The sequence below is a fragment of the Epinephelus fuscoguttatus genome, linkage group LG11 (assembly GCF_011397635.1).
Source record: "Epinephelus fuscoguttatus linkage group LG11, E.fuscoguttatus.final_Chr_v1".
Taxonomy (NCBI): domain Eukaryota; kingdom Metazoa; phylum Chordata; class Actinopteri; order Perciformes; family Serranidae; genus Epinephelus; species Epinephelus fuscoguttatus.
Window position 1 is genome coordinate 30,467,005 of NC_064762.1, and position 22,274 is coordinate 30,489,278.

The window sequence follows — 22,274 nt, forward strand, 5'->3', positions numbered from 1 at the left end:
GTATCCTCATAAAGCAGTTTGTATAATATCCTACGAAAATGTGCACACAACGGGTCGTATGTCCTACAAATTAGCAACCCACGTATGACGTCACATCCTTAACGTAAAGTTACGGAGGTTAGGTTTAGGCAAGTGAGGTTATGGAGGTTAGGTATAGGAAAAGAAACATGGTGAGGATGTACCTTAAAATGACTCTGAGTTCACACAGTTATGAACAACACCTGTGTTCTGGGAAAAGTCCCAGGGGAAAGTCCTGTGTTTTGTGATCCATCCACCACCACATCCAGCCTCCTTACTGGACCACTTGGATCCACTTCCTTGTTTACTCCCATCAGCACATTGCTCACGTGATCACAGCCTTCCAGAATATCTGGGTTATGCATAAATTACTGGCTCATGATTACATGGGATATGTATGAATTTGGGTGCGTTACTTTTCGTAGAGAAACATACAAACAGTGTATGAGAACAGTCAGAGAGAGGTAACTATGTAGCATCACTGGAGACATGGCTTTACAGTGCAGAAGCGTGAAAAATGGAGGGCCATCATCTCACCCTCCAACAATCGCTCTGTCAGTCTGCCGCTATTTATTTAAATTTATTTCAGTGTCTCTATGAATTGTGATTCTAGATGTTGTCCTACATAGCGCTCTGCTAGTAGCATGATTTCTATGTTGCACATCCGCCACTCTGGATATGATTTTATCGATGTCTGTCGTGTTTAAAGACATTTTAAAATTGGATTTGAGGAGCTGAAGTGCCTGGACTGAGATACTTCTGTACAAAAATCCAACTGGATCACATTTCAAACCACCCCCAAATGTATAACTCCAATTTGCAAAAGTTATTTTAATGCCATGTTTTGCTCTCCCAAGCTTTTTAAAATCAACCCAGATACAATCTGAGTATGTCAAAAAACAGATTTGGATTGGCAGTCTGAACAAGAACGTAGTTATCTGCTTTTTTTGCGTAGACTGAAATAAGATTATTCAGTATCTCGTGTCTCTGCAGTGTAAAGCTTGGGGATGTGTCAGGACACCTAGCCTTTCAAAAAGAAGTTGCAAATTACTGACATTTTCTTCTGTAGTGTCCTTATTAAGATCATGTAAGAATATTTATATTTAAAATAATGTCAAAGTGTTTTGGTGCAGTGACAATGACAGAATGAAGTGGTTGTTAAATTCAGTGCTTAAAAGTTGTCTCTTTTCTAAATAATGGTGTCTTGTAAGCCTGTCTGGGTTGGGCATATTATTTATGCATTATACAATAATGAAAAAAAAAAAATCACTCAATCAGTGATCATGTACTTCTGAAGAATTCTCAACATTTCTGTGCCTCTTTTTTTCCAATAAAATCCAGTTAAAAGTTCATAGAACATCTAAAGGACCCTGTAGTTGTTTCCCATCAGACCAATAAGCTGTCAGGACTTCAATATCCTTGAGATATCAGCTCTGATCTTATCTCCTTACCCTTCATATCCCTGACACTAATAAAATGAAAAGCCGATTTGCCAATGTTCTTGTGTGCTTACATTCACTGGCTCCGTATTCACAGTTATTAATTTTTTTCTCCTGCGTCCTGATGAAGTCTCCTTTCATTTAGAAGAGTTTTCAGCATTTTATATTTTCATATGGCTCAACAGTCTGACAGTAATGCCGGCAAAATGAATCAAATGGAACTGAATTCAAGTGAACAGAGGTAGAGGTCACTTTCACCTCACTAAATGTGCTGTGTGCATGATTGGTGCCGAATGACTGAAATTCCTTTTAATGTGGTGCAGTATGATGACCTTGGAATACACAGGCTGTTTCACATACACACACGTGCGCGCACATTGGACTGTAAAATGAATTAATTGCAATGAAAATTGATGGTCTGCACACAGAAACACATTCACCTTCTCGGCCTCTTTGTTTCTTGCCTTCTTTTTCCTCTCTGCCATTCTCTGCGGCATTTTTGTTTTCCAAGGTTTATGGTCTCTTTTTTCCCTTCTCATTTATTTCTTTGACGCTCTTTCTTGTTATTTTAATTTGCTTAACACCTCTAACCCATGAATGTGTGTGTATTTTCCATGTCTTTGTATGCAGGACCCAACTTGTGTGGTCAGCCCGGTTATTGACATCATTAACATGGACACTTTTGCCTATGTGGCGGCCTCCGCTGATCTCCGTGGAGGTATGGAAATACTTTACTCTATCTAAACTGTCAGAAATAAAAATGGCTCTGAGGCATCTTCAGGCTGTCTTTTGATGACAGAGAGAAACCCCTGAGGGTTCCTGATTTATGAAGGAGGCCTTCATGATGTGTTCATGTTTTCTCTGCCATGAACCTCAAACAAGAACACTTTAAGGCATTTGCTTCTAGCAGTGAACCTCAAGTTGGATCTCTGAGGGACCCTGAGTAGTCTTTTACTGAAGTATCATCTTATTTCTATTATTACTGGATACAGAAAAATACAGAAAAATATCCAGACTGTACTATATGTAACTATATATTCATTTTCTGATTTTGTAACGGCAGCTTTAAGCACCCCAGAATCCCCAAATTTCCACCCAGGTCAACGCTAATGCTTTGAAACTTGATTTTGAACTGTGTTGGCTTTCAAAAGTCATCACCATTGAGCTGGGAGGGAAACATAGAGCTGTTCACTGGAACAAACTACTGCTTTTTTCCACTGTATAGTTTGCCTTTGATGATTCCTCAACATACAAACACAAGTCAAGGAACTGTTTTTTTTCCCCCAAAAATCATATTTCAATCCATCAGTTTGGTGTCACAGGTGGCTGAAAATACTACAGTACCATACAATATCAACCTCAGCTGCTGTTGTCATGACAAATTCTTTAGAGGCATGAATCAGTGAAAAAGGTGGAAACAAAACAAAAGTTGCGAAATGTATCTTAACCTTACCAAGAATCCCAAAATACACTTATTTAAAATGCTGATTGTTTTATATGTCTATAAAGCATAATCTTAAGTCCAGAATTTTAAGTTTAGTGATGTAATGTGTCATATCAAAATACTTAACATTCTCATCCCAACTTGTCAAATATCGCCGCTTTGTGAGTGGACTTTCACATCTAAATATGACGTGCTAGTTAACTTCCTGTGTCTGTTGTTGATGTTCACAGACGGTGTTTCAATTTACACTTGTTACATGCATTGTAACTTTTCAAAATACATTTCTGTTTTCACATGAAATGTACAGTTTCTGCTTGTTACATGCATAAAGTCTTTTTCAAAATAAACTTAAAATGCCAGTAAAACCCCTAATTTTTCTGTTTATTTCCTTGTACAACAAAAGCATGTGATTAGGTTTAGAAAAAAACAGACTTACAGAAACCAAACAGCAGGTTCTTGGGTGAAAGTCCAGAGGTTTTGGGACCCATCCACCTCCTCCCTGCTCAACAGTGACTTTTCAGCTCATTATATCACGTTGTCGCTGGTGGCGTTACAACCTGCCGCCGCCCGGCGGCATACCACATTGCCGCAAAAGGTGCCTTTAAGTGGTATCTGATGCCAAAATCACTGACAAAGTGGCAGTATTTGATGAGTTTGAAATTAGAACTTTGTTGTAAATCATTACTGACTTTGCACCTGTTTTTATGTACACAGTCTGATACCTTTCTAGATATTTCTAACACCATTGCTCATCTTTTGTACTGAAGATTTAAACCCTGCAAAAGTGCATTATTTTTTTACTATTTCTTTGTGTTTATTAATTTGTTTTAAATGTTCAACATCTATTTGACTGTAAAAACAACAGAAATAACAATGAAAAAAAACCCATCCCATTCTATCCATTTTATCTCTGCCAAAGTCTGTCATAATTTACTTTATTAATGTACAGGAATTTTGACATTACACCTGAAATAAAACAAAACAAGAGAAACCATCCGTCGATGTGCTCCAGCTGTCAGTCACCTGCCTATACGAACAATGAACAGGAACTGCACCTCCAAAAACCTGGACATCAGCAAAAGCTTCTCTCACTTTGCAGCTTGAGACAGATATATAGCAAAATCAGGGAGTGTATATAAATGCTCCTCCATTTTATGCTCGCCCACCATATCAGAAATTGCTGTCCACTTAAAGATGACTTATATGCCAGTGTCCTCTATTTGAAAATGCCAGTTCAAGGATAATTATTTGTGCGTTGCTGAAATGCAGTTTTGAAAGCTTTATACCAAATAATCGCTAATAGCAGAGGAAGTGGAGGACGCAGGTTTTTGTGGCTGAATCAGTAACTTGTCCTCTAATGCACAGAGCATCACAGATTGATGATGTAGAACAGACAATCTGAGGAGGGCCTTTTCCTCTTAAGCTCGACAAGATTCTGCAGTTACAGATGAGCTAAAACCAAATGGTCTGATAACGCACCAGAACAACACACAACAGTGTTCTCCGCCTGTCTGTCATCCCTCACTTTTTTTCTGAAGCCAGTCTCTCCTGAGAGCTTCATCGTCCTTCTCTCTTTCCATTAGCCTGTCTTATTCTGATCTTCTTCTCCTGGTAACAGCGATCCGCCAATCAATGCTGATAATAGCCCTGTCTGTGGCTCTCTCCCGCTTTCTCTCTCTTGCACACACAGATGCTCACAAAGGGGTTGTCGAAATCGATGGTGATAGTCGGGCTCACGAAGGACATTTTAATTATAGATGAAGCTGTCGCTCATAACATAAAAAAGATGGTTATAAGATGGACTTTCATTGATCCAGACACTCACACACGCATGTTGAGACACACTCACACACACACACACACACACACACACACACACACACACACACTCACAGATGGGGGATGGGAGTGCTGTGGTAGCAACTCCTTGGCCTGCTGGACTGCCTTATCAGCAAACACACACACATACACTCACCTACACAAGCCCACACACACGTGCACACACGTTTGTTTGCTTGTTCGTACTTCCACACACACTGAAACAGATGAATTATTGACAAAGGAAGTACATAATAATTCAAAAGACAGAAATCAAAGTAAATTTAAGTTATCTGATGGTCTCAATAAATAAATCAATAAATCCTACCCCTTTTTTAACTGTGAATGTTGCTATGTACATTTTGAGTATTTTCCACAATATCAGCAAAGGGAAATATGGCTGGATGTGTGTTATCTATTATTTTATTATTATTTTTATTTGTTATGTATACGGAATAAAATTTAAATGCAACACTTTGGGTTTTTTTGTTCCCATTTTTCAAAGGTTTGAGGTAGAGATCTAAGACTTTTTTCATGCACTCAATAGATATATTTCTCTCAAATTTTGGTCACGAATTTGATAGTTTTTGCAGAAATTCTTTGGTTGTGCAAACTAGTAGTTGTATGAGCTATATTGGACACTTAAACGATCTTGCAGGTGAAGACGCTGGATGTGGAGGTCCTTAGCTGATGTGGTTACATGTGCTCTGGTGTTGTGAGGATGTTTGGATGTACTGCCAAATTCAAAGAAGCAACATGAATATGGCTTAGGGTAGTAAAATGAACATAAAGTTCTCAGGCCACAGCTCTGGTGGACATTCCTGCAGTCAGAAAGCCAATGGCACACTCCGTCAAAACTTGCAACATCTGTGGCATTGTGTTGTGTGATCAAACTGCACATGACCTTTTATTGTAAACATCTCAGTGCACATCTGTCTAGTCATGATGCCATTTAATCAGCATCTTGATATGTCACGGTGGATGGATTATCTTGGAAAAGGAAAAGTGCTCACAAATGTAGATTTTAACAAATTTGTAACCAAAAATTGAGAGAACTATATTTATTTAGATCATTAAAAGGCTTAGCTCTTTAATTTAAACCTTTGAAAAATTGATCAAAGACAAAAGTGTTAAAATTTTTGTTCAGTATAAATATTCTAACAAAATTAGAAAACCAATCAGTACACTTGTGAATCTACCAGAATTCCATTCTGTCATGGTATTTCACCACTGCTTCCCTCATCATACATCATTTATCTTAATTTAGTAAAGCCTTGGTATAGCACAGCATGATCTACAGTATAATGTGTATGTATATATTTGTCTCCCTCAGGTTTTGATTGGAGTCTCCATTTTAAGTGGGAGCAGCTGTCGCCTGAACAAAGAGCCATTCGGACTGACCCGACCCAGCCAATCAAGTAACGTACTGACATATACACAAACATACACTATTATGCCAGTGCGTATAGAGAGTGTACATATCCAATTAGAAGAACAGAAAGGAGAGAAGGAGGCAAGGAGTGAGGGAGAAAGAGGGAAAGGGGATAGAATCCAATCCTGATGGTTACACAGAAGAATCGACACCTCTGCTGATGGTTCTTTAAAATCTGAAAGATCAAGCTGGTTTCTAACATGTAAAGTTCCTCCAACTATTCACAGAAAAAGTGAGGAAGTTACCCTTATGTTCGTTAAGTTCAGTAGATACTGAAAATACATGAAAACTTGCCTGAGAAAGTTTGACGTGGGCGTTTAACCCCGATCCTTACTTCCAGTTTTCAAGCTTGAGTGGAGAGTTTTAATTGCTGCTATATGTGGTCTGAGTGTTTCTGCGTGCACAAAGTGTGTGTGTGTGTGTGTGTGTGTGTGTGTGTGTGGGTGCGCGTACGTGCACTTGATCCATTCTGTACAGACAAGTAGTTTTGAGCAGTCTGCAGAGGGAGGAAAAAATATAACTAATAATACTGAGCTAACAGTGTTTCAAGATATACAAACGCTATGCATTTCTCTTAAATTGATATCCACTGAAATCATTTCACAATATTCTTTTATTATACATTGACCAGTCTTTATCTGCACTGAGTGTCCATAAAGGCCCTGACACACCACACTGACTTCAGAACACTAGCAGCGATGAAGGCTTCCTGCAACATTGCCTGATGTCACCATGTCTCAGCCAAACAAGTTGACATGAACACATGGCAGAGACTACAGTCGACAGAGAGTAAATAACTTTCCACACCAACAGATGTCGGTCATCTATAATCCTCATTCAGAATCTGAAACCGGAAGAGGGTCTTGACGTTAATTAGCCAGTAAGCACATTAACAATCCAATCCAATGTTGAAAGAACAGAGCATATTTATTGTCCACCAGTGAACAGTAACAGAAACCATCACGAAGTGTTTCTGCTAAAGTGCTCAGTTGTTTAAAAAAAATAATCTTACCTTATGTAACAAGTTTGTTTTGGTCTCACTCCCTCTCTTTGTTTACTTTCCTCACTTCCGTTTCTCGTCTCGTGTGCTCAGCTGAACTGCCAATCAGAGTGATTTCATTTCGCTGTGTCGTTTGGTCCGATTCAATATGTTGAATCGGCCAAAAAGGGCCAAAGGGGGGCAACTAGGAGTTACGGTGAGGGGCGCATTATACTAACGAGGGCGACAGACACTCGCCAATAGCCCAACTTTGTACGACGACTGACAGTCGGTTGGGTGTGTCAGGGCCTTACGGTAGCAAAGAGCTGCACAGATCATTGAGACTGAGGAGCAGGCCAAACTGTTTTAAATGTACCAGTCACTGTCGTACAGCTCCCAAATGAATGTTTGCTCACATTAGGTTTCAAAGTTATATCCAACCATGTACGTCCATATGTAGAGTTTACCTGTTTCTGCACAGGTGTATCTCACATTTTCATGATAAATCATTCTCTATTTCCAATGCATCAAAAATGCACTAAAGAAAACTCTATGATCCATAAACATCAGCTGCTGTATACTTATGCATTGCAAAGTATTACACCTGTATGTGAATGTGGCAGGCATAACCCACAATCATAGACTATTACAGCAGAGCATAAAAACAGAAATGAACCTGTGAAGATAATATATAAATCCACTATGTCTCATTTTCTGTGGCTGTGGTGGTTAATTGCAGGGCTGTGGCAACCGACTGCTGCTAAAATGACAAATGGTGCAAATCCTTTCTGCAACAATCAGTAACAAACAAATATATCCCCCTGTCATTACTGCAGCGCCACCTGCTGGGCAAGGAAGACACAAAGGAAGGCAGGAGTCTTAGCCTCCGCCTTAACTCACACACACACACACACACACACACACACACACACACACACACACACACACACACACAGTGATTTATAAATAATAAACTTTGGCTCTGTTCCTTCCTCATAAGTCAGATTGGTGGCAGAAACCCAGATTTACTGCTGTGCCAACTTGTGACTGTCTGACTTTGTGCATGTTTTTTTTAGTGGTGATGGAGTGTTAAACGCTTCCAGATGGACGGGTGGTGGTGTGTGTGTGTGTGTGTGTGTGTGTGTGTGTGTGTTTGTCATGTTGTAACTTGTTTATTACTATGGTCTGTCTTGACCTGGATGCCAGTGTGCTGCAATGTCTGCACAGTGTCAATCTGCGGGGGCTAGACTGACTAACCATGTCCATCTGGGAACACACACACACACACACACACACACACACACACACACACACATTTGTAAACTACATTTGTGAAGACATTAGCTCCTAATAATGTCAGAATTTCCTTAAAATGTAATTGCACCTTATAATATAATAAAATTGGCACTTTTGGTACACTGTTTACATACATTGTACCAATCAGCCAATATGCCTGTGTTTGTCTTTTGTGTCAATTATTTTTTACACCTGTCTTGTCTCCCACATTGTGTTGTTCCTGTCATGTCTCTCAATTGTTGTGTGCCTGCATCATCTACTAAAAAAAACAAGCCATAGATGTTAACTGGCTAGAACTGTCACTGTATCTACAGTGGTTTACATGAATGTAAACAACCAGTCAGTCAAGGAGTCTCTAACGCAGCTGTCAGTCATGTCATTCTGCTCATGCACTGTGGTCAAACTGTCAAATATGAGTTAAGATTCTGTCACTGCATTGTCTATTTCTGGCATCAAATGTTTTCAGAAATATAGTTGCAGCCAGTGGGCATTGCTAGGTACTCCATTTAAGTGTATCCAACATAGCAGCAGTGTCACAAACTCTCTCGTTTTTTAAGTTACTTCTAACATGATTGCCTTGACGATGGGTAACAGTACTGGGCTAACCCACGATTGAATTCACCAAATAACGTTAGCTACTGTAGCAGTACAGGCAGTCGACATATCTATTGGTAAATTAGCAAGTTAACATTTCATTGGCTTACCTCACTTGTGGTTGTTACTTCCTCAAAATGAAATGACATAATGCAACTTCACAGCATCATCAAAGTCGGTCTTTGTTTATTCATTCTTCTATTTATTGACATTATTAGATCATAATTGTTTTGAACCTACCTCATACTTGTGAAATGTTCTGCTGTTTGGCAAATATTTCTCATGTTTTGACAATAAAGAATAGTTTTAAATCACAATTAACCATTTAGTTTCTTCAACTTTCACTCAGGATCAAAGCTCAGCCATTTATCGTGATAATTCTGATAATGGACTGATTATCTTTACAGTCTGATGTGAAAATGTTATCCTGAGAACATGGGTGGCCATATTGCCCAGCCCTACCATGAATAGATTTCCAGAGTTGTACCTTGAAAACGGCCTTTGTGGATCAGTCTTCACAAAGATAGAAGTACTGTATAGGAACACACACACACACACACACACACACACACACACACACACACACACAAATACGCACCAGTCTTGTCTCATTTCATTTATTTGCCAAGTTATTTTATGCTATTTAATTCCCTCAGTCGCATACAAAGCACAACGTGTTACATACATCCATAGCCTACTCCTTTAAACACACAAGGACAAATTGAGCTTGAAAAGGTTTTATGTGCTTCCACCCACATACAGACACACAATCTCACACACTCACACACACGCACACACACAGAGTGCTATTTGCAGGCGGTGACAGGGATAATTGATGATAAACAGAGGGTATTTGATGACACATGCTGGCCCTCAGCTATTCACTTGTGACATTGTCCAGATCATGATTCAGCCTCAGTTTTATATGAGTGTGTTTGTGATTGTGTGCATGTGTGTTTGTGGCAGCAAACCAACAAGCTCTTGTCTATTCTGGAAAACACAGAGAGCAACAAAATTAGTAAATGAGGCTGTCTGCTTTTCGATTTGATTGCAGTCTGGATAAATTCAAGCACAAACGTCAGTGAGAAAAGATTTATTGTTCAATACAATGACACAACTGAGACTTTGTTACTGTGTTTTCCAATGTGAAACCACACAAACTGTCTCTTTCTGTTTCTGTCTCTTTCTCTCTGACAGGACTCCCATCATTGCGGGTGGCCTCTTTGTGATTGACAGGTCCTGGTTCAATCACCTTGGCAAATACGACACTGCTATGGACATCTGGGGCGGGGAGAACTTCGGTAAGTCAGTGGCAGCGTGCCTTATTGCTGACCACTCTTGACAAATCATTACACAGGAGACCAGGAAAATGTAGTGGTTGGGATGTAGTCATTAGTCTTCTCTTTGCATCAAAGCATGTCAGCAGTTATGTTTCAGTGTTACAGTTTTATTTACCAAAAAGAAAATCAATGGATCCATCCTCTCCCTCTTTATTTCTCTCATCTCTCTTTTCGGTTTACTCAGAATAAAAGAACAAAGTCTCACTTTGGAGTTGTAGGATGATTACATCAGAATTACGTTCTCTGAGCCAGAATTCAAAAGGTTTAAATATATACTGAGCTGTAATTGATTTTTTTTTTTTTTTTTTTTTTTTGGCTTCAGCAACTTTGATAGTCCGACAGTATGTTTTCCTCATCGTTCTGCCAGAGCTGGTAAAAGTTTAAAAAAAAAATTGCACTAATCTCACCATGTCACCACACAGTGCATCCAAAAGCAGAAATGTTTTAATTGATTTTACTAGTTAAAAACGTTGTAAGCTGAGAGACACCAGATACCACCATGAGTCACTTGTTTTCACTTAAATCAGTTTTAACATTTCTGAGGAATCTATTGGAAGATATGCTGACTGAAATATAATCACCAAATAAATCCTAATATTAATGTTAATGGTTTACAGTGCAATACAATCCTCTATCACAGTATGTGTAGTTTTAAATCATAGTATAAGCATATATTGTGACGCTGTAGATGTTATGAAAAATCAATTGAGAAATTATCAATGGATAAAATTACCATATGGGTTAATTTGCTTTTGGTTAATCTGGTGACTTCAGTATCTAAATAATTTACTTTGATACATCAATAGAAAAGGATCATTAATTTGGACAAAGTTCCAGTTCAATTAGAGATATTATTTAAGAGAAAGATTCCTCAATATAAACAGTATCGCAAACTTATATTTATTTGACTCAATCAAAGTCTTGTATTCAATTATTTTTGAGGATTTGATTCTGATTATATTTTAACAACATGCTCATACTTGTACACAAAGCCCTCATGAGCTCAGTGCAGCTATAAGAAATGCTAATTTTGGTGGTAAGAATTTCTAATTTGTTCATTACAATTTTAGCAACCCTGTCTTCTAAAATTTACATTCATATTTTACATTAGCTAAAAGTCTTGTCAGGAATGTGACTTCTGCAATTACTACACCGCTGACACTATGTCTTTATGCAAGACTCATGTTTTTATAGTTGTTATTAGGCACCACAAAGTTCTTGATTAAGTCCAGGAACAGATCATTGTCTTAAATATTGAAAAATTCGACACAGGTAAGAGGCCAGCTAACATTTAACCAAATCTGCAATCATTAGTCTTAAATTCTGTTCTGTGTGCAACATTCAAAGCATTAATATAGCAGCAAACCACTATGGCTATGTAAAGATATAGTGGAGTAATGGGGTCCAGAGCAGAGAATGAAGTCACACTACATCTGTGTGTGTTGTAATCTGAGTTTGTTTACAAAGTTAGCACAGTTAGCTGCTAGCCGCCAGCTCAACCACCTCCATGAGAGCTGTGTCAAACCTCAAACGCTCTGAATCTTGCAAAGCTCCTTTAACCAAGTGTTTTAACCTTAGTTTTGGCTTAAACCAAACAAGACATGAGCACAGACTGTGGACATAAGTTTCTTTTCAACAGTTATGTTTCCTCTAAAACACATTTTACAAAACAAATCAGAATTAAACTGTTATGATAATTTGTAAGAGGGAGGGTTGGTTTTCAGATCAGCTACGATAAGACAGAGCACTAATGGCTTGAGAGCAGCTGAGAAGATAACAAAAAAGGAAGGAATGATTATGCTGGTCACTTAACTGATAAGAATCTAAAGGTTATTTAATATCAGCCATTAATGTTAGTATTTCAGTAACAGCTGAATAAAGGTGAACTTTTCATTCAGCAGGAAAAGTCTTTAAGCAGTCTGACAACCATCCAGCAGCAACATCTGGCTCTCCTGCTGCTACCTGCCTGCAGTCATCTGTGTGTGTGTGTGTGTGTGTGTGTGTGTGTGTGTGTGTGTGTGTGTGTGTGTGTGTGTGTGTGTGTGGTTGCTCAGTAATAGAGTGTTGGAGTCAGTTTGCTGGTTGCTGTACTGCTGCTTTTCTCAGATCAATGAAAGACTGTTAGCCTGTTTTTTCCCCCCTCTCTCTCTCTCTGTGTGTCTCTGACGCACACACACACACACACACACACTCATTTGCTCTCAGTCATGTTTCTGTCAGTCTCACAGGCTCTGTGTCAGTATCTCAGCATCTCACTGACTTTTCTTGTTCTCCTTTGTACTCTCTGGTGTTTCATCTTTACTTCCATCTCTCCTCTTCCTCATCAAACTCAGTCCATGCTCTCATTTTCACTTCCTCCCTCCTGCTCTCTCTGTCTCCCTCGCAGTCGCTGTTAAACTTTGTAAAGTTCTCAGCATCTCGTTCTTTGGGGAAACTCTTACTTTGCTCTTTCTCTCCTCTGAGCTCACAGACAGACAGCAGCTCTGTCAATTACACCACACTAACATCTACCACACACACACTCACACACACACACACACACGATATGTACAGAATGAGCACAGTGTAAGCAGGTCAGATGAACACACATGCATGTCGGCTAATACACATGCATGCATATACAGCAGTAATGCAACACACATATGCATTCTTGCACAAACATACACACACAGAGTATCAGACAAACAAATCAGAGTCCGTCAGCATATGATCAAATATTCAGGGAGGTTTGGCCCACTTAACCGTGATGTGCAGGATAAGAAACTAACGAGGAGACGCAGAACGAAAAAGACAAAGCCTCAAACAAACAATCCTGGTTACACACAAAGGGAGCAGGTAAAGTTACCCAGTTGCCATGATCTTAAATAAGCAAGTTAGTTGAAAGAGTAAGAGCAGAGTGTCACAAAGTAAAGATAGCCCTAAAATACAGACTTAAAAAGATCAGAATAAAAACGCAGATATTGTTACATAAAAAGGGTTATAGCTACATGCTTGACATGGTGTCAGAGATGAGATTTGTTGAGATGTTTGTCATTTTGTTGGACTATTAAAAGAAACAATGATATGTTGCAGGAAGAACACCATTTATATTCACCAGAATGAGGCTTGGGAAAAATGTAGAATAAATAACAACATACAGACAATATACAGGTTGAATGTTGGGTGTTTAATTGATTGCAGAGATCTCGTTCCGGGTGTGGCAGTGTGGCGGCAGTTTGGAGATCCTGCCCTGCAGCAGAGTGGGTCACGTCTTCAGGAAGAAACACCCGTACGTCTTCCCTGAGGGTAACGCCAACACGTACATTAAGTAAGTCTCTGGATGTGTTTTGACTAATTATAATGTCAGAATTTCCATTTTAAGTTCTTTTTTTGTTTTGTTTTTGGTATTTTTTACATATGCTGATAAATGAATCTATATTAGACGTCTACTTGATTTCTGTCACTTTAAAGCACACAGGAAAGGTCTATACTCCAGCAAAACTTGTAGTACAAAAAATCAAGTGTATTAGAGATCAACATATTTCAGCGGGTGATCTGCATTGTCCCTATACTGCAAGTGTTGCAAGTTTTGACTTCTTGTGCCTATGCACCTTGGAAGTAAGTGAAGTTTGACCAGGAGTGCCTACTTGATTTGAGGTACACATCTGATCAGACCACGTTTGACCAAGTCTGGGTCAGTTGGTGTTTACAGTTCTGAGTTGAATTCATACAGTGCGTGGTGATTACAGAGGAACACCACCTAAATTAAGAATTTGACTATGTTATTTCTATGGTCGAGGAAAGTTCAGTCAGTTTAGGTGAACTTGAGCTGCTGTCTCTCAAAGCTAGAAACCAGAGGAAAGTCTCAAACTTCTGATGTCACAGGTTACAAAGTCTGGAGCTGTTTCATGCACAGTAAATGGGAGACGGATTTTGTGGACCCACCAAATGTTTGCTCTCTTTTTTATACTTTAATAAGCTTTCTTCTATTGTACTGATCTCAGTTCTGACACAGAAACTGTACCCATATTCTCAGAACACTCCCCTGGATGCTCTCAGTGTCACCCAGACCATCTTTCCCAATTCATTGTTTATGGAGCAGCTCCAGACTTTATACCCTATGACATCACACATTTAAGTTTTAGCACTCTAGGTTTTGGATATGCGACAGAGTTGTTTGTTTACACATTTGGACCATCTTAGCCATAGAAATAACATGTATGGATTTTGTAAATGGGCATAGTTCCCCTTTAAGGACTCTGATCATTGCCTTCTGGTCTAGTTACTTGGAAGCATAATGCATTCACCTGAGGAAAAACAAAAAAGGTCAGCTCTTTTTTCCTGAATTAACACAATTGTTATTGCAGCTCTAGTTTTTGAAATAGATCAGAGTCTTTAGGTGTCTTTTAAGTTTTAATAATTTTGTGGATCCCATATTAGCTGACATGAGTCCTAAATTAACCCGTGATTTACTAACTTTAGAACTAAACTAACAAACTATTGGTCAGACGTGTCTGTCAATATTTAAAAATCACTTGGTGTGCACTCACACACTAACCTACTGACGTAAGTCATAATCCCACTAACTGTCCTGCTCACTGATTCAGTTTGACTGATATAATACGCAGGAAACAGACGTGCAGCGTTTGCACTCTGAGCTGTGTGTCACAGCCACGGAAAGCTGTTCACATCATTGTTAAAGTGGATTTACAGCTGCCTGGGAGCCTTTGAGCTGCAAGTACAATATTATCCTATTAGCATAAGCTGTATTCTGTTCTCTGCCCCTTTCAAACAGTTCAAACAGAAAGATGTTTACAGGCAGTCCAATAATCCATTAACAGGACTAATGTGCTCAGACTGCATGTGAATTGATCTCATATAAATAGATTAATCATGGCTACAATAAGGATGCTGGTCCCATTCAGATTACAAAATTGAGTGCACTTTCAACATCGTTGTGTGGTGTATTCATCAAAGTGTTTTATAGTAAGGAAGAAGAACAGAAATGGTATGGAATTGGAAGACAATACTTGTGTCTTCCACGAGGTCACACAAGAAAAAATACATTCTTTAATATTCAAAGTATGTTTTATAAATTGCTCCTCCTTTTGTTGGTGAATATACCCAGAAAAACCAATATCAAGCCGAGGCATGTATTGAAAAGCATCCTGGGAAACACTGTAAATGACAAACTGTAGCAGAAGATGGAGAGAGTGAGTTCACAGAAAACTAAATTACAGCACTTCATCACAAAATAACTCCCGGGATCCACAGAGAGCCACAGACCGACGATTTATCCGGCGTATTATTCCTTTAACAGTTCAGTAATTCCTAAACCTCAGCATGTGAGCAAGGCATTAACACCGCCAGAGGTTGGAAGTTTCATTCCCTTTGTGGCTTAATGGGCGGAGCAAGGCACTAATGCTGCCAGGTTGGAGGGGTTCAGCTCCCAAAATGAGGGCCCCTGCTGCTGAACAGCACTTTGGAGCAAAGCTTCCGCAAACGGCTCATATAAACTTATTGTTTTGTGTCAACCAGCTAATCCACACCAACACTGAGACTTTTCTTTTTTCTTTTTTCTTTTTTTTTTGGGCTGTTCAGTTGCTCATTCCGCTCCCTTTTGGCCGTTACCGAGGCAACATCTGTTCTGTGCGAATGATGATGGCTTTTATTCGTATCACGATGGCCTGATGTTTGTGATCAGCGCCGATCTCCCAAACAAAGCTGCAGTTGTCTGCTCGCGTGTTGCTCTGCCGGTTAATTAGCTGGAGGCTCGTCGCTGGCAGTCTGGGTTATGAATATGCTAAATAAAAAGAGCTGCTTAATAATTCGATTACAAAGATTATGCTGTTTCCTCCCTCGCAGAGGCCTGCTGCTGTGTCCTCATGTGTATGTGTGTATATGTGTGTGTGCAATGAGTGATTTTTTAATTGTAAGCCTGTGTGTGACACGTATTTATGTTTATACGCCCACAAGCATCTCATATCCTCTCTCTCTTCCCCTTTCATTAAACCGCCACAGCCAGCGTGTGTAATGCCTGTAATGGAGGGTTTCTGTCATTTCAATGAGATAGTTCACAGCTCAGAGAAACTCAGCTAATAGCTAATTACTACAGAGACAGAGAGAGAAAAAGAGAATGAGGGGAAAAAGGAGTGAATAAGAGCGAGAGATAGAGAAATAGTGCCCCGCTGTTTGTGCAATGTGGGTGAATAAAGCGCACTGAGTTGAACAGATCTGAATCGAATGAGAGATACAGCAGTCGGCGGGATTTACATCAGGTATAAACGTGCAGTCTGTATCTGAATATCCTGTCTGAGCAAGGACAAACACTAGTAAATGGTAGGAGTTGTGATCGAATGCAATCAGATCAGCGAGACTGTTGTCCCTGCACCAGAGCTGTGTGCTTAAAGGCAGCAGGTGATGACTGTTGATGTCTGATTTTACTTGTTTCCTTCCCTCCTCCCTCCTGCAGCCTCTCCTCCACCTCACTGTGATTCAGCTGGGTCCAAACTGTTGATGGAGAGGACAGACCTGACTTACATCACATCTCACATCACACATGTATCACTTGTTTCTCATTTCAGCATTTAAAGCTGAAGCCCTAAACCCCTCACACCAGATGAGCATGGGCATATGCACATGCTTCATAAAGTAACCCAGTGTTTCACATACATTTATTTATTTAATGTTATGTCATTGTAAAGTTGTGCATAGAGCATTCACTCAGTCTCCCCTTGCCCCGCCCTCTCTTTCTCTGTTCATCAGACTAGAATTGAGACAAGAATCAGCTAGCTAACCACCCCAGTCTCTTTGCCTTGCTCCCTACCACTGTGGACTGTTTCACTGGAAGGACAGTGAGTAGCAGCTCTGGAAACAGACCGTCAGTCGGCAGCTGTAGCGGCTCAATTTGGCCAGCGCACCCCCCACAGGAATGAGTGTAACAGTGGACTGGTGGCCAGCAGCAGCACCAGGTCTAACCTGTGTAACAGCAGCAACAGAACGTTTGGTGATCCAGCGGGGAGTCAGAGTGGTGGGGTCCCTTCGGTCCTGGCTGGATTCAGGTTGCTGCAGCCGCTGACTGGGTGTCTGTCTCCAGAGCTGCTGTCCGCTTTCCTCCCAGCAAGTTGGTCTGTAGTGGCAGGGAGTGAGGCAGAGAACACACTGATTCGAAGCTCTAGTTAAAATTAGCTACATAAACATGAACTTGAAGCCGCAGTGTTGAGTCTTTGGCTCTGGTTAGCAGAATGTTAAAGTATTAGCAACATATTCTCTCTATCTCTGAACTCCTTCTCCGATGTTGACACGTGTTTCATTTTGTTTATTGTCAGACTCTCTTTTAGATTTTATTTTTGATAAGTCTGTCTTCCTTTTTTGGGTTGCTTTGCTGTGTAGCGGTTGTTACCAATGCTGGTACAGCCACGTTGTCTGCAGGATTCTCTGCCAAATCAGGCCTTCACTGAAGGGACGTGCATGTACATCTGCATTTGAATAACAGCTAACAGAAATGCCCTCTCTCTGAAATGACCTGTGAAAACCGTGCCAAGAGGAGGTGCAGGAGTCTAGTTTTTTCTCAGACCACTTGAAGTACAACATGCTAAAAGGTTATTATAGGATTGTTGCACAGTGTTACCAGTGTAAGTAAAACTGCCTAACCCAACATCACATATCATCCCCAAACATTGACAGGGAGCGAAAGTTTTTTTTTTTTTTTTCTATTTGTGATGAAGCTGTTCTGTTGGTTTTCATACTCTGTTTTCGTACTCATGTGTGATTAATGAATTACCTCAGTGTCCCAAACTGCATTTCATCAAACACATTCACACCTGCATCATGAAATTATGGCAAAGTTTCCTATGTTTTTTAGGGATGCACCGAAATGAAAATTTGTGGCCGAAGCCGAATAAAATTAAACGCTTGGCCGAATACCGAGTACCGTTGTGTAGTTTTTCATTCGTTTTTGCAGATGAACCCCCTCCAGATTAGTGTTGTCACGGTACCAAAATTGGGACCCACGGTACGATACCAGTGAAAGTATCACGGTTCTGAGTAGTATCACGATACCACAGCGAAAATGAGGCAGATGTGCCTTTTGTCATTTAAAAAAAGATAAATTACTTTTCTATAATACATCAATAATATTTCAATGGAATAAATTATTGACTTATTCATACTTCAAAAACAGCATCAATAAGTGATTAACATAGGGGGGATCAAAATAAAATAAATAAATGAAATAAAAATCAACCAGCCACCCTCCTCCCCTGATAAGTAAAGAACAGTCCCTTCATAAGTAAAGAACAGTCCCTAAAGTGCGGTGAGGTTTGTGGGCCGTTACTGACACAAAGAGAGAAATGTGAATGGCTCGTTTCTCCTCTGACACGTCACATACCTGTGTGCCGCCACGGCTCGGCTGTCCAGGTACTCAGGGCTATCGCAACCGGACAGGCAAACTAGGTAATTGCCTAGGGCCCCGAGCTGGAAGGGGGCCCCCAGAGACGGCTAACATTGGTCCATATCAATGACAATATGATGGAACCCCTATAGACACTGCAACAACGACAACACGTTGGAATCCCCCCTAATGGGGCCCCCTACTAGCTGCTGCTTGCGAGTGGCAGTGGAAGAAGGGTGACCAGACGCCCCGCATTGTGCGGGACTGCACAGCATTTCTGTCTCTTTTCACGCATCACGCAAATTGAGACCATGTCCCGCATGATTGGTTGCCACCCGCGCTAGCATTGTTGGAGTACCATAGTACTACGGTACCTCACGGTACCACTACTGTGGGATAAATTCAAAGTCCAATCGCAAGAGGGTGCGTGTCCATGCGCCATCCAATAACAGCGTGCGCTGGTCAATAACGGCATGCGCTGGCCACCTGGCACTCAATATGCTGCTTTCATGACTGCCCAGAAATACCTGAACAGCCGAGCCGTGGCGGCACACAGGTATGTGTTGTGTCAGAGGAGAAACGAGCCGTTCACATTTTTCTCTTTGTGGCAGGTAACGGCACACAAACCTCACCGCACTTGGCTGGTTGATTTTTATTTTATTTATTTATTTTATTTTGATCCCCCCTATGTTAATCACTTATTGATGCTGTTTTTGAAGTATGAATAAGTCAATAAGTAAGTTATTCTATTGAAATATCATTGATGTATTATAGAAAAGTGATTTATCTTTTTATAAATGACAAAAGGCACATCTGCCTCATTTTCGTTGTGGCATCGTTATACTACTCAGAACCATGATTTCACTGGTATCGTACCGTGGGTCCGGGACAAGTCTCTGATGACTAAACTTTGCGCTGGGGCGGGTGTCCCACATTGTCCCTCACAAACCTACTCCTTGTCCCACATTTGGTTTATTGGGACCTAGTCACCCTAGAGGCAGGGGGGGGGGCCTCCAAGGTGCCTCTTGCCTGGGGCCCCCAGAGTGTCTTGAAACAGCCATGCAGGTACTACTGGGCAGTCATGACGCCAAGAAGAGGACATTATTGGAGCCGGACTTCTCCGTCGCCAGTAAGTCTTATCTTGCGCTGCAGAGCACTATGGCTGCCGTATTGCTGCTGCTGGTTGAAATCTGTACTTGTACAGTGTGCTGAATGATTTATTTTGCTCGCACAAAACTATTTTTAGTCGCAAATGCAAGTGTGGTGACGGACGGAGTAAAATATCGCCACACTGCCGACATTTTACACCGCACGCTGTTTGATTGCATTATCAAAACACGGCACTATTATTCGGCCTTGCTTTTCACTTATTCCACCGAATACCGAAAGTGTGTTTTTTTGCAATATTCGGCCGAATATATTCGGTTACTGAATATTCGGTGCATCCCTAATATTGCCACCAGCATGAATGAGTTTCAGTCCAAATATGACACGAGGTGGAAATACTGTAGCACGAAATTAGATTGCAAGGTACCACGGTCTTAACTCTACATGTGTGTGGTTACAGGAACACACGTCGCACAGCTGAGGTGTGGATGGATGACTTTCGTCTCTTTTACTACTCTGCTCGGCCTGCAGCACGAGGGAAATCCTACGGAGAGTAAGAACACACACAATAGACACACACTTGATATTCAGACTGGTGACTGGCCTGATTCCAGACCTCTCTGCCCATCTTAATCAGGACTGGTGTTGTTCTTGTTAAAGGCTGACTGTCCAGTTGGAAAAACACGTGCCAATCTGCGCTTTGTAGGTAATGTTGGTGGCGATGCTTTTGATTGATTGCCAAATTGCCATGTCTAGTGGTTTAAGGTGCATACCATTTAACTGCAACAGTCCCACTTTGTTTCTGGCTGGGTTCCTTTGTTGTCCTCCTTTATGTTCTTTATTTGTTGTTTGTAATGAAAGAAACAGACTTTAATAAATTGCCTTTTTCATCTGAAACAAGGGTGGATTGGCACGGCTATACAGATTGTTGCAACTTGCTGAAGGTGACAGAAATATAAACTCCTAAAAGGAGTTAAGTGCTCCTAACAGCTTCTGCAGCTGTACTCCATCACAATGATGCAAAAATCCTGTGACTCAAATAGGGCCATAAAGTAGCCCTGTATATTGATTTGCAACAGTGCTCACAATGGACTAATATAACCAGAGATACTAACAGGAGTGAATAGGGAGCCATAATTCAATCCCTGAACATTTACCCTAACGTTAAAGAGTTAACTTAAATGCCCCTGAAAATTATGTTTTTGCTGATGTCCAGTTTAAGTTTAACTGAAACATTGCTTTTATTTTGTTACTCTTTAAACAGAAAGTCTTAAGTCTTAAATAAATGATTTACCTCGGTTCAGTGTTTTGTCCCCAAATGGGAGGAAAGTCCCCACAATGTGATTTAATACAAGACTCATGCAAACACAGCAGGAATAGACATTAAAGCCCACAGCAGTGCTTAAATGTCAGTGTTTATCTATCAGACACAGGTAAACATTGACATTTAAACACAGCTGTAAGGTTTTACCTGCCTTTTCACATCACACACTCCATTATTTGTCCTGGTTGTACGTTCGTTTTTCCCTATCTAAGACAATTTTCTTCTGTCTTTGGATACTTCTCCAGGTCTGAGTATTAGTGAAAAGGCTTCTGTCTATCTGATTGACTGTCTATCTGTCTGCTTTTCTCTTTATCTGACTGTCTGCGTTTGTGTGTTTGTGTGTGTATTTGTGTGTGTGTCACCAGCATCCGAGGCAGAGTGGAACTCCGCAAGAAGCTCAAGTGCAAATCCTTTAAGTGGTACTTGGACAACGTCTATCCAGAGCTAAAGTAAGAGTGTGTGTGTGTGTGTGTGTGTGTGTGTGTGTGTGTGTGTGTGTCTGTGTCTGTGTCTGTGTCTGTGTCTCTGTGTCTGTGTCTGTGTCTGTGTCTCTGTGTCTGTGTGTGTTTGTGTGTGTCTTATCTGTCCAGGGAGTGCTTCTGCTGAGCACACAACAGAGAGAGAAATTTCAAGACTGACACCAAATCTGGCTTTATTATTGTCTGGAGTGTTTTAAAGATAAGATCATTTTTATTACTTTTTTTGGTGTTTGTGTCTGTTTGTTTTCTAACTTTTAAAGGGGAATGCCACTGACTTTACACATCAGGTCAGTGTATTCATGATTGGGAGGACTACTCAGCCTGTGAAAACAGTTATATGTATGATGTCTTCTGGCTCTGGAAGAGCTATATCATGTCTGCAAAACCAGCGTAATGAACTGGTGTTCGAAAGATGTGACACAGTCAAGTTTTGCAAAGTTTCTATAAGTCTATATTCTGTTTTTAATCTGTCTCTTGGGTTTTGGCTCTGTCCTCCAGGTTTATGCCCCCAACGTCCCCAGGGACCTCAAAAGAAAACTAGGTATAATAAATGATAGGCCATAGTCCTGCAAAGGTCTGCTTATCAAGACCTGCTCACAGACTGGAACTGTGATGTGCAGTACCACATCTGCC

At 40.5% G+C, this 22,274-nt stretch overlaps 1 protein-coding gene across 2 annotated transcripts in view; it reads left to right on the forward strand.

Moving 5' to 3' along the window:
- Nucleotides 1-22,274, forward strand: part of galnt14 (UDP-N-acetyl-alpha-D-galactosamine:polypeptide N-acetylgalactosaminyltransferase 14 (GalNAc-T14)) — a 203,453-nt gene that overhangs the window by 158,351 nt on the left and 22,828 nt on the right. For both annotated transcript variants that reach the window (XM_049589775.1, XM_049589774.1), the window contains 6 exons: nucleotides 2,088-2,175; nucleotides 6,053-6,137; nucleotides 10,218-10,321; nucleotides 13,541-13,667; nucleotides 20,299-20,391; nucleotides 21,528-21,611. In XM_049589775.1, the coding sequence (XP_049445732.1) occupies nucleotides 2,088-2,175; nucleotides 6,053-6,137; nucleotides 10,218-10,321; nucleotides 13,541-13,667; nucleotides 20,299-20,391; nucleotides 21,528-21,611 (581 nt within the window). The remainder of the gene's footprint in view (nucleotides 1-2,087; nucleotides 2,176-6,052; nucleotides 6,138-10,217; nucleotides 10,322-13,540; nucleotides 13,668-20,298; nucleotides 20,392-21,527; nucleotides 21,612-22,274) is intronic.